The 16,933-nt window shown below is 43.5% G+C and overlaps 1 protein-coding gene across 10 annotated transcripts in view; it reads left to right on the forward strand.

The window, feature by feature from the left end:
* The window catches only part of Ppp6r2 (protein phosphatase 6 regulatory subunit 2), a 95,707-nt gene that overhangs the window by 59,526 nt on the left and 19,248 nt on the right, over nt 1–16,933 (forward strand). For all 10 annotated transcript variants that reach the window (XM_057792789.1, XM_057792795.1, XM_057792793.1 and 7 more), the window contains 5 exons: nt 2,210–2,275; nt 6,353–6,465; nt 6,817–6,930; nt 10,964–11,090; nt 12,549–12,701. In XM_057792789.1, coding sequence (XP_057648772.1) covers nt 2,210–2,275; nt 6,353–6,465; nt 6,817–6,930; nt 10,964–11,090; nt 12,549–12,701 — 573 coding nt within the window. The remainder of the gene's footprint in view (nt 1–2,209; nt 2,276–6,352; nt 6,466–6,816; nt 6,931–10,963; nt 11,091–12,548; nt 12,702–16,933) is intronic.

Genomic DNA, 16,933 nt, shown 5'->3' on the forward strand with positions numbered 1-16,933 from the left:
CCTTAGAGATGTGGGCTCCAGACCCAAGTGCTACTGTGAGGAAAGTACAAGCTGACTGGACTAGCTGAGGCTGGGGTGTGTTTCTTAATATGGAGTGTGGATGCTGCTGTGCTGCTGGGAACGACCCAGCCTACAGGGCAAGCCAAGCAATTGAACCTTTGTTTTCTCACTCTGAGACTCACGTGTCACTTAGATGGTCCTACTCACTGAGCATGGTGCTACAAGACAGTAATCCCAGCAACTGAGAGGCAGAGGTAGAATTGTGAGCTCCAGGCTACTAAGGGCTACATGGTGTCTTATAATATATAGGTTACCTACCCTGGTTAATAAAGAAATAAAAGATGTTGTAGTTTTTCTTTTTTCTTATTTTTTTAAAAATATTTATTTACTTATTATGTATACAATATTCTGTCTGTGTGTATGCCTGAAGGCCAGAAGAGGGCACCAGACCTCATTACAGATGGCTGTGAGTCACCATGTGGTTTCTGGGAATTGAACTCAGGTCCTCTGGAAGAATAGTCAGTGCTCTTAACCACTGAGCCATCTATCTCTCCAGTCCTCTATTGCTCATTTAAAACACTATATTTAGTCAAGGTTCTCTAGAGTAACAACTTATAGAATGAATCTCTCTATGTAGATATAGAAAGTTGATTTATTAGAATGACTTAACAGACTGTAGTCCAGCTACTCCAACAATGGATGCCTATGAACAGAAGGTCTAAGAATCCAGTAACTGTGCAATCCATGAGGCTGGATGTCTCAGCTGGTCTTCAGTAAATGCTGGAATCCTGAAGAAGTAGGTTCTAATGCTAGTGAAAGAATGGACTTGGTAGGGAGGTGAGAACAAGCAGGCAAACAGAGAGAGCTTCTTTCTTTCATGTCCTTTATGTAGACTGCCAGCAGTAGGCGTGGGACCCACATTAGAGGTGGGTCTTCCCATCTCAGAAGATTTGGATTAAAGGTGTGTCTTCCCACCTCAGATACAGACTAGAAGTGGATCTTCCCACTTCAAACTAAGCAAAATATCTTCACAGGTGTGCCCCAATTTTGGGTTTTAGTTAATGCCAGATATAGTCAAGTTGACAACCAAGACTAAGCATCACAACCCCTATGACCAAGGCAATTTTTTTCTTTTCTTTCTTTTCTTGTTTGTTTGTTTTTATTTATTAAAGTTTTTATTGAAGTTTGTTTATCAAAGAGTTTGTCTGTGTGTAGTCCTGGATGTCCTAGAACTTGCTCTGTAAACCAGACAGGGATCCACCTATCTCTGCCTCCGGAGTGCTAGGATTAAGGGCATGCACCACCACACCTGGTGTGATCAAGGCAATTTAAAAGAAAGTATTTAATTTGACTTAGGGTTCTAGAGGGTTAGAGTCCATGATGGTGGAGCAAAGAATGGTGGCAGAAACAGCCAGAGCTCACATCTTGAACCATCAGTAGAAGGTAGTGAGAGAGCACACTGGGGATGGCAAGAATCTTTTGAAATCTCAAGCCTACTCCCAATAACACACCTCTTCTAACAAGGCCACACCTCCTAATCCTTTCCAAACAGTTCCACCAACTGGGGACCAAGTATTCAAACATAACATCCTATGGAGGCCATTGTCTTTGAAACTACCACAGAAGACTGCATAGCCTTTTGCCTTTCACCTTTCACTTGTGCTCCTCATTCACATTGTAAAGCATCCCTGTTGGGGCATTTCATCTCTGCATGACGAGTCTGAAGTGCAGAGTACACATGCACTAGTAGAACCTGTCTGCCAGCTCTGCTGTGGCATGACATCATTTCACTGGATCTCCATTGCCCTTGACCTTGAACAATGTTGGCTGAAGCCTTCACAGTGCTCCTACTGACATACACAGTCCTGCCTTCCAGATCCTAGGAAGGTCCTCATGCCACAGGGGGCTGAAATTTGTCTCATTTCACATCAGGCTGGCCTCTGGACTCCATTCTGTTCATTGTGTACTTTAGGTTTCAGAAATGATGTGTCCTGTGCTATTAAGACAGATGGTCAGTGGCCTGCTCATTTAAACTCTTTGAGCCATTCCCAGGGTTCATTGCATCATTTTGGTTCTTCTTGGGTCTAGATAGGCATGTCAGAGTATCCAGGAGATGGGGACATATGAGTTTCTGCTATACCAAAGGACTTTCTTCCATTTAGTTAGATATGAGCAGATACTGAACTGGACTTATTTTCTCTCTTTTTAGTGGCTTAATGAGGAGAAGATCATCCAGAGACTTGTGGAATTGATCCATCCTCATCAGGATGAAGATGTGAGTGTGGTGCTCACAAAGCCCACCTTCTTTCATGAGAAGTCCCACACCTGTGCTATGGGGATACATGCTACTGTGGGAAGGGGCAAAGCACTTTTCTCCTTTGAAGAGGACCATTAGATACTTTGTTTCTCTAATTCTAGGCAATTTTGTTCTTACTGAAAATAAAATCAGGCCAGGCATGGTAGTGCACGCCTTTAGTCCCAGCTCCTGGGAGGCAGAGGTAGGTGAATCTCTGTGAGTTCAAGGCCAGCCTGGTCTACATAGTGAGTTCTAGGACAGCCAGGGCTACACAGTGAGAACTTGCCTCCAAAACAGCTAAAAAATATCTATGTATATCATACACATGCATATGTGTGTACACGTATATATCTGTATATCTACACACATATATGCACTTATTACTTCATAAATGTATATGATGAAACAGTTTTTTTTGTTTGTTTGTTGTTTTTTTGGTTTTTCGAGACAAGGTTTCTCTGTGGCTTTGGAGCCTGTCCTGGAACTAGCTCTTGTAGACAAGCTGGCCTCAAACTCACAGAGTTCCGCCTGCCTCTGCCTCCCGAGTGCTGGGATTAAAGGCGTGCGCCACCACCGCCTGGCTATGAAACAATTCTAACAGGGTTGTATTAGTTAACCGTGGCTAAATGACAAGTCACCCTGTAGCTGAGTTGTCTGTAACAAGTACCTTTATCTCTTGTCAGTATTGGTTTCTCTGGTCAGGGATCTGGCCATGGTCTGTTGGCTCTTCTGCTCAGGGTCTCTCACAAGGTCTCAGTCATTTCAGGACCCTACTGAAGAAGATCCACTTTCATAGTCATGTGACTTAACAGCATTTAGTTCCTCAGAGGCTGCTGATCCAGGTAACCCCTTAGCTCTGTGCGAGGTGGGCTTCAGAGTGGACAGTAGGGCTGACACTAAGGTAGCTGGCTTTGAGGAGTGATCTCGACTCAACCAGACTTTATAAATTCAGCTCAGAAATAATGGCCTTCCCTCTAATGCAGTGGTTCTTAACCTTCCTAATGCCACGGCACTTTGATACAGTTCCTCATGTTGTGGTGACCCCCAACCATAATTTTTTTTTTTTGCCATTTCATAACTGTAATTTTGCTACCGTTAGGAATTGTAATGTGATTCTGATATGCAGAATATGTGATCTCCCAAGGGGTCATGATCCACAGGTGGAGAACCACTGCTCTAATGTATTCTGCCCTTTAGACTTGAACATCTAAATCTAGCCTGTATTCAAGGATGTGGACTTATAAGGGCTGAATACCAGGAAGGGTTAATTAGGACCCTCTTTAGAAGCTTCCCTAGAAGCATATAATGTAATCATAGAAAGAAAAGTCAACTTCTACTCAATATCTCCTACTAAACTTTTACTGTACAAGACTATTTTCTGATGCATGTGAGGAGTAAGGCCTCCTAGAATTCAGTTCACCTCTGACCCTGTAGTAGCAGATGGCACGGGTCTGAGGACTTAGTCACCAAGACTGTCCCACCTGCTGCTGCCTTACATCTGTGCTTCTGACTGGCCAGCTAGACACTGGATTCTCTATACACTCTTCCTTAGATACAAATAATTTGTTGTGTTTACTGGTTTATTATGATACATATGAGTACGAAGAGGTGCATAGTGTAATGTATGGAAAAATGGGTGTGGAGCTTCCCTGTCTTTTCCAGGTATACTGCCCTGCAGGAGCCTTCACGTTTTGCTATTCAGAAACTCCACAAACCCAGTCTTTCTGAGTTTGTTGTTGTTTTTATTGAGACTTAACTGCATAGGCATTTCTGATAATAGATTTGGTGAGGCAAACCCAATAAGACCTGTCTGTCTGTTCAGTTTCTTCTTGGACTCTGTGAAACATCCAGTCTGTGTCATGGAGCAGGAGCCCTCTAGGATGTTGAGGATATTATAATCTACTATCAGAATAGACCATGAGCCAGGAACTGTGGACAAAGAGAAAAAATATATGTTAACATATCACAGATGTTTTGAGCCATCTTCGTCCTCCCTACAGTAACCAGTCACTGTTGAGAGCTTGAGTCATATCCTTATAAGGGCTTTGCTAGGCAGTGTAAATATTTGTACACACATACACTATCTTCAGCCAGTACTTGACAAGTCTTCACTGCTGCCTGACCATTCTGTTTTGGCTCCTGTCTGCCCACTAAGCCTACCAAACAGCTGGGAGAAAAAAAATGTTGGAGTGTACAAGTTTTCCTATGTTAGTGTCCCAGAAGGTAGATAGAGCCTACCAGTGGCGTGAGTGTTGTAGGGTGACTGGCCTGACCCTGGTGCTAAAGGTAAGCTTAAGGCCACAGAACCAGCCTGCTTGCTTTCATTTTCCCTGAAAGCCTTGCAAGTGGCTTTTTAAAAAAATTTCAGTTTTTCTACTGTGTGTGTATGATATTGCAAAGATCAAGCTGTTTCTCTCTTGATTACTCTCCACCCACAAGTGTTCTTAGCAAGCACATGTTCTAGTTGGGATTGTGGGGTCAGAACTGATGTTTCTCTAGGAATGTTGAGTTCTCTATTTTTTTCTTAAGTGGCTTATCCTGCCTATGGGACTAATTGTAAATAATAGTAACTGCTTAATATTAACTTTAAAATATAAAATAACATGGTTACATATTCAATAATTTTAGAATGTGAATCAAAGTTATAGAATAGCTGCAAAGGCATATAACATACTTTGCTATCTTGGGCCCCATTTTTAATTCTGGGGATAGATTCAATATATCTTTAAAAAAATCTAATTGGATTCACATCTTGATAATGGACAAAGCAGACACACACTACTTTCAAATGAGCCATTTCAGAAATCTTTATAGAAAACTGGCTCATAAAAAGTTCATATATGGGACTGGAAAGATGGCTCAGAGGTTAAGAGCATTGGCTGCTCTTCCAGAGGTCCTGAGTATAGTTCCCAGCAAACACGCAGTGGTTTACAACCATCTGCAAGGAGATCTGGTGCCCTCTTCTGGCCTGCAGGCAAACATACATGCAGGCAGAACACTATACATAATAAATAAATCTTAAGAGAGTCCGGTTTTATCCCATGTTTTTTTCAGTAGGAGTCCAGCTGGCCTTGGTGAGCTCCCAATAGATCGGCCCCCCTGTCTCAGTGGTTGGGTGCACCCCTCATGGTCCTGACTTCCTTGTTCATGTTCTCTCTCCTTCTGCTCCTCATTATAACCTTGGGAGCTCAGTCCGGTGCTCCAGTGTGGGTCTCTGTCTCTATCTCCATCCATCGCTAGATGAAGGTTCTATGGCGATATGCAAGATATTCATCAGTATGATTATAGGATAGGTTCATTTCAGGTTCCCTATCCTCAGGTGCCCCAATGAACTAACTGGGGACATTGCCCTGACGAGAGGCCAAGGAGAATGACACAGGAACTTTCATCTGGCGATGGATCGAGAGAGAGACAGAGACCCAATTTGGATCAACCATCTGAGCTCTTAAGGTCCAAATGAGGAGCAGAAGGAGGGAGAAAATGAGCAAGGAAATCAGGACCACGAGGGGTGCACCCACCCACTGTGACAGTGGAACTGATCTATTGGGAGCTCTCCAAGGCCAGCTGGACTGGGACTGAATAAGCATGGGTTGAAACTGGACTCTCTGAACAAGGCAGACAATGAAGGCTGATGAGAAGCCAAGGACAATGGCACTAGGTTTCGATCCTAATACATGAACTGGCTTTGTGGGAGCTTAGCCTGTTTAGACGCTCACCTTCCTGGATGTAGATAGAAGTGGGAGGACCTTGGTCTTCATGTAGAGCAGGGAATTTGGACTGCTCTTCAGTATCGAGAGGGAGGGGGAGTGGACTAGGGGGAGGAGAAGTGGAGTGGGGATAGGGGGAGGGGAGCCGGGGGAGGGGGCAATATGTGGGAGGAGGGGGAGGGAAATGGGAAACGGGGAGCAGTTGGAAATTTTAAGTAAAAAAGAATAAAAAATAAATAAATAAATAAATAAATAAATCTTAAAAAAAAAAGTTCAAATGTATTATCTGGGTTTTCTTGACTGATGACTGTCTTTTGCTGAGGGGAGCCTGTTTCCCTTGTCTTTTCAGAGGCAGTCAAATGCTTCTCAGGCACTCTGTGACATCATCAGACTTGGCAGAGACCAGGGCAGTCAGCTGCAGGAGGCTGTGGAGCCAGACCCCCTCCTCATAACACTGGAGTCGTGAGTGATAGTGGGCCTTGAGATGGTGGGTCTTCCTGAATCATAGGTATAGCTTGGAACTTGTTTTGAACATAAGAGATGACGCTGCCATCTGTAATTCAGAATCTGATGATTTTCTCAGTTCAGAGCCCAGAAAAGGATACTACTGGAGGCCTTGGTGGTTCAGACAGTTGGGACCCGTGGGCTTATGTATTATGCAAGCTTTGAGTACCTGGCTTTGAACTTGAACAAAGCAAAAATGAGGCCCTACCTGGCTTATGGTGCTGTGGTGTCCTCTGGAGAAGAGAGTGTCCTTGAATTATGTCTGTGTGTCTGCTCTGCCAGGCAGTGACCTCTGTATGTGCCCTACAGGCAGGACTGTGTGGAGCAACTTCTGAAGAACATGTTTGATGGGGATCTGATGGAGAGCTGCCTGGTCAGTGGGATGCAGGTGCTGCTTGCCTTGCTGGAGCCAAGGCGTGTTGGGTGAGCATACATTAAACATCCTTGAAAAGCAGTATACATTGCCCCTGTGCCACAGGATATGGGTATCTAGGAGGAGCCAGAAAATGCTGTATTTTTAATTAAGTTTTGGTTATACAAGTTATAATATGGGTAGACATCCTGGTTGAAAGGTCTTCCTTGCAGGCTGTAGCTAGGTTTCACCCTAGCCTGATGGCACTCAACTGTTGCCAATTTGCAATATGTTTATAGATGCATATGGAATATGTGTGGTTTTCTCTAGGAATCCTCTGACCATTATCCACAGTGTATGGGTGTGTATACATATATACCTCCTGCAAGGCTACCATGTAGCTGCTTGCTGCTTACACGTCTATCCCACATGGTAGGGAAGGAAGGATGCTGTCTTATCTGTCGTCCACAGGTGCTAATTTCTCTGCTAAGTGTTCAGTAAGACAGTTTGTTTTGGGGCTGTACTTCACATCCCCCTCCCCCCAGACAGGGTTTCTCTGTAGCTTTGGAACCTGTCCTGAAGCTCATTCTGTGTAGACCAGGCTCTCCTCAAACTCACAGAGTTCCACTTGTCTCTGTTGTCTGAATGCTGGGATTAAAGGCAGGCACCACTATTGCCCAGCTATTTCATTTTTTAGATGTATTTATTTTTATGTATACGAATGTTTGTCTGAATGTATGTATGTGCACCATATGGGTGCAGTGCCTGTGGAGGCCAGAAGAGGGCAACATTCTCCTGGACCCAAGTTACAGATGGTTGTGAGCTGCCATATATGTATTAGAAACCAATCCCAAGTTCTCTGCAAGAGCAGTAAGTGCTCTTAACCACTGAGCCATTTCTCCAGCCCCTGTACTTCACCTCTTTTTCATCCATCAGGTGCTATTTGAATACCTAGCATGAAGTCCTAAGAGACAAAGACAACCAAAACATAGCCCTCTTTCCTACAATGTTCCAGGAGATCATGGGGACAGGTTCAGTATGGAAAGTGCATGATCCTTAAAGAAAGTCCATATAGGCCTGGAAGATAGAGACATGCTATGCTGGTCAGGGAGGTTTTCTCTGAGGGGCCCCATTTAGTCAAAGATAATTTCTGATAAGAAGAGGGTCCCATTATAAGGAAAAGCATAGTTACTAGTATATGGATTGAGAGGTGCGAGGCTGGAAAGTCACCACACTGGTTATCCTCAGTATTGCTCTTGGAAGCCTTCTGAGGCAAAGTACCATTTCTTTTTTTTTTTTTTAATATTTATTTATTATGTATACAATATTCTGTCTGCATGTATGCCTGCAGGCCAGAAGAAGGCACCAGACCCCATTACAGATGGTTGTGAGCCACCATGTGGTTGCTGGGAATTGAACTCAGGACCTTTGGAAGAGTAAACAATGCTCTTAACCTCTGAGCCATCTCTCCAGCCCCCAAAGTACCATTTCTTATGACAGGAGAAAACAAGAGACATAAGTTGGTGTGAAAGGTTGAATTTGTTTGGTAATGAAGTGATTGAGAACTTTCTAGGACCCCGAATATAAATTCTAGATAGTGAAACTTTCTTTGGTGCCCAGCAGGCTAGATGCAGTCACAGCCATTTAAACAAAGATGATCTGATTTTACCTTGTGAGCCACAGAGGAGAGACAACAGGATGTGGAGAGTCAGTAGCAGAGTTTTTTGGCTAAGGAGTCCCCTGGAAGGCATGCCAGAAAAGGAGATAGTGGAGGAGAATCCTTGATATTGCTAAGCACTGACCCCTCCACTCAGTCTTTTCAATGGTCCTTCAAGCTCCATCAGGTAGATGAAGGTTCTCTGCAGCCAGCAAACCATCCCTAGGATGTTTCTGAACTGTTCTGTTATATGTTGGGGGTAATGTTCCAACTTTCCCTCAAGGCAATTGTCATGTTTCCCCATGTTGGGGAGTATTTCATTATCTCCTGATACTGATAGTCTTGTGCTTTTAAACACACACATACACATGAAAATGACAAGAAATTGGATAAATCTCTTTCCAAAACCACCTCAATACTTTAATATTAATGTATTGCCTAAAAATAACTAAATAACTAATCATTTTCTCTACTTATACAACTAGATAATGATGATGATGATGATGATTTTAGTAAATTCAGCAAGCCTAGACCACTTCTGAAAGCCAAACTCAGCCCTGCATGTGATGGAGGGAACAATGTGAAATTTAGGAAAACAGAAATAGAACTAGGCATGGTGGCCCAGTGACTTTAATTGCAGCACTAGTTAGGCAGAGAGGTGGGTTTCAGGCCAGCCAAGGGATCCTATTTCAACTCTTTTTTTTTTTTTTTTTTTTTTTAAAGAGAGGAAAGAAACCCATAGAATAAACCAACCTGGGCTCATAGGGGCTCACAGAGACAGAACTGACAACCAGGGAGCCTGCATGGGACTGACCTAGGTCCTCTGCATATATGTGACAGTTTTGTGTAGCTTAGACTTCTTATGGGACTCCTAACTGTGGGAGCAGGCCTCTCTCTCTCTCTCTCTCTCTCTCTCTCTCTCTCTCTCTCTCTCTCTCTCTCTCGGTTTTTTGAGACGCAGGGTTTCCTGTAATTTTGGAGCCTGTCCTGGAACTTGCTCTGTAGCCCAGGCTGGCCTCAAACTCACAAAAATTTGCCTGTCTCTGCCTCCCAAGTGCTGGAATTAAAGGCATGTACTACCACCACCTAACTTTTAATCATTTTTTAGTGATTTATTTATTCTTATTTTATGTGCATTGGTATTTTGCCTGTGTGTATGTCTGTGTAAGGGTGTCAGATCCCCTGGAACTGGAGTTAGAGACAGTTGTGAGCTGCTATGTAGGTGCTGGGAATTGAGTCTGGGTCCTCTGGAAGAGGAGCTAGGACTCTTACCCTCTGAACTATCTCTCCAGCCCTATCTCTGACTCTTTTGCTGGCTTTTGGGATCCTTATCCTCATACTGGGCTCTTTTGTCCAGTCTTCAACTTGATATGCCATGTTTGGTTGCTATCCATGGCAGGCCTGCCCTCCTCTGAATAGAGTGGATGGGGGAGGCAGAGGAGAGGTGGGGGGAGAGGGACTGGGAGGAGAGGAAGGATGGAAACAGCAGTTGGGTTGTAAATTAAATAAGTAAATAAATCTTTTTCAGTGTTAAAAAAGAAAGACAAAATAGAAATAGTCAACTATTTTTCTTTACATTAATTTTTAAAAATTTTTCTCCCATTCTGCCCTCAGTTTCCTCTCTGTCACTTCTCCCAACCCTCATCTCACCTCCTTCCCCCTCCCAGATCCACTCTTCTGTTTCCCTTAAAAAAAAAAAAAAAAAAGGCAGGCCTCCAGGGATATCAACCATACAGTTACGGCTGTTAAGGATAATATCTTTACACTTTTAAAAAATTTTACAGCCTGTTTCCTCTCCCTCCTCTCCTCTCAGAGCCCCCCTTCTACCCCACTCCCCATCCATTCCCACTCCTCCTCCATTTCTATTCAGGAGGGCAGGCCTCCCATGAATCTCAACCAAACATAGCATATCAAGTTGAAGACTGAACAGTTGAGGATCAGGGTCCCAAAAGCCAGCAACAGAGTCAGAGACAGCCCCTGCTCCTTTGATGCTTTATTTATTTAGGATTCTTTTTTCTGCATTGATCTCATATTACTTCTATTAATTGGAAAGTATATTTAAATATCATATATATATCAGACAAATTGTCTTGTAAAAGCAAAAAAACTGTATGGCTAGTCTGCCTCCTGTTTCTCACTTGAAGACTGGAAACCCCTGCTAGGGATTAAGGGGACAGCAAGGCAGCAAGTCCTGTATCATTCCCCTTGCCCTTTGCTCTTGGATTTCACCCAGAAGTGTTTTGCTAAGGGGCTGAGAGCCCTCCTCTTCTCAATACACTGGTCACCATATCGTGTGTAGAATCCTGAGTAATGTCCCTTTTCATATTTGTGTTTTGGAAACTCAACATGAGCTTTTTGGGAGATGCAGAGTAGAATATTGACAAGGTAATGGGGAGTGCACAGGACATGGTGCAAATACCAAGACTGCCTGCTGTTTTTATCCACAGAACAGAAGGCTTGGTGGACTCCTTTTCTCAGGGACTGGAAAAGTCATACTCTGTCAACAGCAGCATCCTGCGGGGCATCGAGCCATGGCTAAAGAATTTCCATCAGCTCCTGCTCCACCCGCCAAAGGTAAATGGCCAGGAGAGATTATTAGGGATCTTGAGAGACATATGATGATGTAATATACAGGATAAGGCAGAGTATGGAGTTAAGTGTGCTTTGACCTACCCTTTGAGATACTAACTGGAGAACCAACCACTGGGCAGATGTTAAGATATGCTGTAGTGGGCTGGAGAGATGGCTCAGCAGTTAAGAGCATTGCCTGCTCTTCCAAAGGTCCTGAGTTCAATTCCCAGCAACCACATGGTGGTTCTGGTGCCCTCTTCTGGCCTGCAGGCATACACAGATACAGAATATTGTATACATAAATAAATAAATAAATAAATAAATAAATAAATAAATAAATAAGTATTTTTAAAAAAGATATGCTGCTAGTTAGGAATACCTGTGTCGCTCTACTAGGAGAGACCTGGGAGCAGGACATTTACAGACTCCACAGGTAACTAAGCATCAGGTTAACTAGCCTCTGGGTCAGGGCTTTCCTAGCCAAGGGTGGCTCAGCTCCTGGAGGCCAAGATCCCAGGGAAGCTCTTTGTTGAGTCAACAGCTCAGGGTAGTTATTGGTTTAGGCTGAAGAGAGGCCTTCACAAAGGTCTTCAACTGCCTCCTGCCCACCAGGGCTTCTTCTCTGGCACTCCTACCCCACAGTATAGTCCTTTCCCATACACAGTTCTTCCTAGTACACCTACCTTACTTACTGTTTGTCTTTTGTCTCCCTCACTAATAAGGAAGGATTTATAGAGGCAAGAACTGTTTTATTAGCCTTAAACATTCAGTTTGTGGAAAAGTGGACACAGATGGATCAGAAAATTCCTGAATCCAATCTAATGAAGCAAGCTTGGGGCCAGTGAGATGGCTAAGTGGGTAAAAATGCTTTCTATGCAAGCTTGACCTGAGTTTGATTCCTGGGAATTATATAAAGGTGAAAGGTGAGAATCAACTCCACAAAGTTGCCCTCTGACCTTCATACATGTACTGTGGTATACATGTGCCAGGAGCACACACATATATACAGTACACGCATAAGCACATACAACAAATATACACACATGAACCTTTTTTTTTTTTTTAACTGGGAAAAAGCTATTTTGCTAGTGAGGCAAGCTCTTAGCTCAGAATCCCACAGTTGGGTCCTGCTACTTGCCTTCAGATTGCTACTGCCAGCTCCATCATGCTCCATTAGCTCCATCATGGATACTGGATACATTTTATGTGCCATAGTAGTGGTCCTTTGGCCTGGTAGGCGCAGGCAAAAGTCCCTGGGCTTCCTAGGAGCCTTTGGTTCCTTTATCCACTCTTTTTAGCCACGAGGGGAGAAAAGGATCCTTCATCCTGTGGATTTCTTCACTTCTTCTTGCAGGAAGCCCTGTCTTGATTACACCCTACTCTCTCCAGGCCAGGCATATCATAGGTGAGTGGCCTGTTTGTTATAAGACTCCAACTGGGTGGTGCCTCCTGTGTTTGCAGAAAAAAGCAATCCTGACCACTATTGGCGTGCTAGAGGAGCCCCTGGGGAATACTCGTCTTCATGGTGCACGCCTCATGGCTGCACTGCTGCACACAAACACGCCCAGCATCAACCAGGAGCTCTGCCGACTCAACACCATGGACTTACTGCTGGTGAGTCAGCGCCATAGCAGCTCTGCTTGTCTGTATGAGCCAAGCACAGTCTTCAGTTGAACATGGAGATGGGTCAGGAGCACTGGACAGGGTTCATCAGGACAGGCACTTGGGCAAAAAGACCTGCCAAGAAGAGGTGCTGATACCCAGATCATGGGTCTCTAATGTAGCGCACCGAGCAATACAGGGATGTGAGTCAGTCTTAGGCTCATAGTAGCCTGACATCATAGGAACTTCCTGATGGCAGAGGGTGGGTATCTGATCTTGTCTCATAAGTCATAGTGTTCTAAGAGGTAGATCTCTGAGTTTGAGGCCAGACTCATCTACATTGAGAATTCCAGGACAATCAGAGCTACATAGTAAGACCCTGTCTCAAAAAAAAAAAGAAAAAGGAAAAAAGAAAAAGAAAGAAAAGGAAGGAAAGAGGAAGGGAGAAAGAGAGAGAAAGGAAGGAAGGAAGAAAGAAAGGAAATAAATAGCAAAACAAAAGGGAGAGAGAAGGTCCTCGTCTTTCATCTTTCATAGTTGTCATCCTTGTGACTCTTGTCAAATCCAGTAGGGAATGTGCCTCCATCAGTAGAAACCACCCAGTGGCCTGTAGGTTATTTTAGTAGTAGTAGTAGTATTTTAGTATTTTGGTGCTTGTTTTTTGTTTGTTTGTTGCTTTTGAGACAGGATATCTCTATGTAGCCTTGGCTGGCCTGGGACCAGACTGGCCTCCCAAGTGCTTAGGATTAAAGGCATGTGTTTCCATGTCTGGCCAGAATTCTGTAGATTCTGATAAAAGAGATGAGCTGGCAGTGGTAACCTGCCTGTACTGGCTCTGAGCAGCAGGTGCTATCTCAGAGCTGGTGGCTGTTTCCTTGAGCAGGAAGATATGGATTGGGATACCCTGTTGGGTACTGTTGACATGCACAGGCCCTGCTGGCATGTCTACAGCCTCTACTCCCAGAAAGCAGGAAGTGCCTTCAAATAATGGCACTGCTAACTATGGTGTCAAATAGACTCTGGAGATAGTGGTCTACATGAGACTCTCTCTCTCTCTCACTCACTCACCACCACTACCAAAAGTTACTTAGAACTGCTAAGATAGATCCCAGCTTGCATCAGAAGTATGTTAATAAAATACTCATTTTCCTTTTCTTTCTAAAACAAATCTATCTTAATTTTTATCACACCTCCTCCCCCCCCCCCCCCCCGACCCTGCTTGCTTGTTTTTTAAGACAGGGTTTCATTATGTAGCTCTGGATGGCCTGGAACTTATTAAGTACACCAGGCTGGCCTTGAACTCATAGAGATTCTTCTGCCTCTGCCTTCCAAGTGCTGGGATTACAGGTGTGTGCTACCACACCTGGCTCCACATTACTTTTTGAGACAGAGTCTCTTACTAAATCTGGAACTTGCTGACTAGCAAGGGGATTGTCATCTTCATCTCCTGAGTGCCGAGATTACAAATGTGTGCTGTTGAGCATGACTTGTACATAGACACTGGGGATTGAACTCTGGTCTCTGGTGCTTGTATGGCAAGTACTTTACTGACCCAGCCATTTCCCAGCCCTTGCTTACTTACTGTTTGTGTCTCTGGTCCTTGGACTAGAACCCAAGTGAGTACTCCCATCATTGATCTACCCTATAGATATGTATACTCACTCATTCATTCATCCACTCACAATTCTAGGAACTCAATCCAGGGACTTGCGTATGTTGGACAAGCACTCTACCATTGAACTATATACCCAATCATAGTTTTTTGGGGGGCAGATAGGGGGCTTCTGCCTCCTGAGTGCTGGGATTAAAGGCATGTGCCTCTATGCCTGGCTTTTTCCCTTCACATTCATCTTGTATTTATGGGGTGTGTGTGTGTGTGTGTGTGTGTGTTTACATGTGCACTTACAAATGCCATGGTGTGCATGTGAAAGTCAGGACAACTTGCAAGAATAGGTTTCTTTTCTGCCATGTGAGTCCTAGGAATCAAACTGTGGTTTTTAAGTTTTGGTAATAAGCAGTTTTACCCTACTTTAAGGAAATCGTTAAGCAGAGAAATTGGAAAGCATGAATACTGTACACTCTTAGTGGGTCTGCAAAGCAATATAGCTGCTTTGGAAAAATTTGGTGGTTCCTCAAAATGTTAGCTGTAGAACTGCCATGAGATATTGTATATCCACTCCTAGGTATGCATCTAAAGACCTTAAACAGATATCTCTCAAGGTCACAGCAGACTATTCACTACAGCAAAAAATATAAATAGTCCTAGCATCTGCTGGTAGATGAGTGATTAAACAAAATGTATACATATAATTATAAATGCTTCAGCCTTAAAAAGAAAGGACGTCTTGACACATGCTGCAAAGGAAATGAACCTTGAGGCCACTGTGCTTAGTGAAATATGCCAGTCACAACAAAAGCAATCTATGGTTTCACTTATACATAATATCCTAGAATAGTCAAATTCAAAGACAGAAAGAATGGAAGTTGCCATGGGTCTGGGGAGTTAGTATTGATATAGTTCCGTTTGGTTTTTTGTTTTTTTTTTTTTTTTTTTTTTTTTTTTTTTGGTTTTTTGAGACAGGGTTTCTCTGTGGCTTTGGAGCCTGTCCTGGAACTAGCTCTTGTAGACCAGGCTGGTCTCGAACTCACAGAGATCCGCCTGCCTCTGCCTCCCGAGTGCTGGGATTAAAGGCGTGCGCCGCCATCGCCCGGCTTGTAGTTCCGTTTGGGATGGGGAGAAAGTGCTGGAGATAGATAGTTGCAAAGTCCTTACACTAAATTGTACATGTAAAAACAGTTAAGATGAGAGTTAGGTATGGTGTGTATGCCTACCATCCCAGTATTTGGGAGGCTAATGGGTAGCACAGACAAAGCAATGTCCATAATGGTCTAACCCATAATGGACAAAGTGATCTTTATGATGATGTCACTCATACTGGTACTGGGTGATCAATCATGGTGTCTCCAGGCACAAAACAGATAAGAAGTCTACTGCAGTTTTGTTTGATCTAGATAAAATCTGTGGAAAAATTCTTAACCAAATGAAAAAAGACTCCATTGTATAGTGGCAAAAGGGAATCTCAGTTTGAGAACTAATTTCCAGACTTGAACCAATTTGAAGACCCAGAACTGTAGGTGGACTTTTCTTTCCCTCCTGCCAGTTCCCAAATAACCAGCATGGAGACTCAATATTAATTATAAATGCTTGATTGTGGGGCTGAAGAGATGTCTCAACGGTTAAGATCACTGGTTGTTCTTCCAGAAGACCTAGGTTCAATTCCCAGTACCCACATGGCAGTTCATAGCTGTCTGTATCTGTGTATCTATCCATAAGGACCACCAGAAGCAATTTGCTTTCAGTTAGCAAGGCCAGCAGTATACCTTTACAATTTCACTTCAAGGATTTATTAACTCTTCAGCCCTGTGTTACAGCTTATTTTTAAGGGATCTTGATTGTCTCTTCCACAAAATATACATTGGTTCACTGTGTTAGTGACAATATGCAGATTGGACCAAGTGAGCAGGAGGTAGCAGCCACTTTGGACTTGTTGGTAACACAAATGTGTATCAGAGAATGGGAAATAAATTCAGCCAAAATTCAAGGGCCTTCTACCTTAGTGAAACCCTTAGGAATCCAGTGGTGATTAGGAGCATGCAGAAATATCCCTTCTAGGGGGCTAGAGAGATGGCTCAGGGGTTAAGAGTACTGTCTGCTCTTCCAGAGGTCCTGAATTCAATTCCCAGCAACCACATGGTGGTTCCAAACCATCTGTAATGAGATCTGGTACCCTCCTCTGGCATATGGGTATACATGGAGGCAGAAAGTTGTATACATAATAAATATATCTTAAAAAAAAATATCCCTTCTAGGGTGAAGGATAAGTTATTACAACTGTTAGTGGCCTATTTAGATTCTGGTGTTACTCTGGCCCATACACCAAGTGACTCAGAAAGCTGCTAGCTTTGTGAAGGGAGCCTGGAAACAGGAGAAAGCTTTTCAACAGGTCCAGACCTCTGTGCAGGCTGCTCTACCACTTGAACATTTGATCAAGTAGACCCGAGGGTATTTAAGGTGTCAGTAGCAGATAGGGTGGCTGTCTGGAGCCTTTGGCAGGCCCCTAAAGGTGAATCACAGAAGAGACTTTTGGAATTTTTGGAACAAGGCTCTACCATCATCTGTAGACAACTATTCTCCCTTTGAGAGACAGCTCTCAGCTTGCTACTAGACCAAAGTGGAAACTGAA

This window comes from Chionomys nivalis, chromosome 17 (genome assembly GCF_950005125.1).
Source record: "Chionomys nivalis chromosome 17, mChiNiv1.1, whole genome shotgun sequence".
Taxonomy (NCBI): Eukaryota; Metazoa; Chordata; class Mammalia; order Rodentia; family Cricetidae; genus Chionomys; species Chionomys nivalis.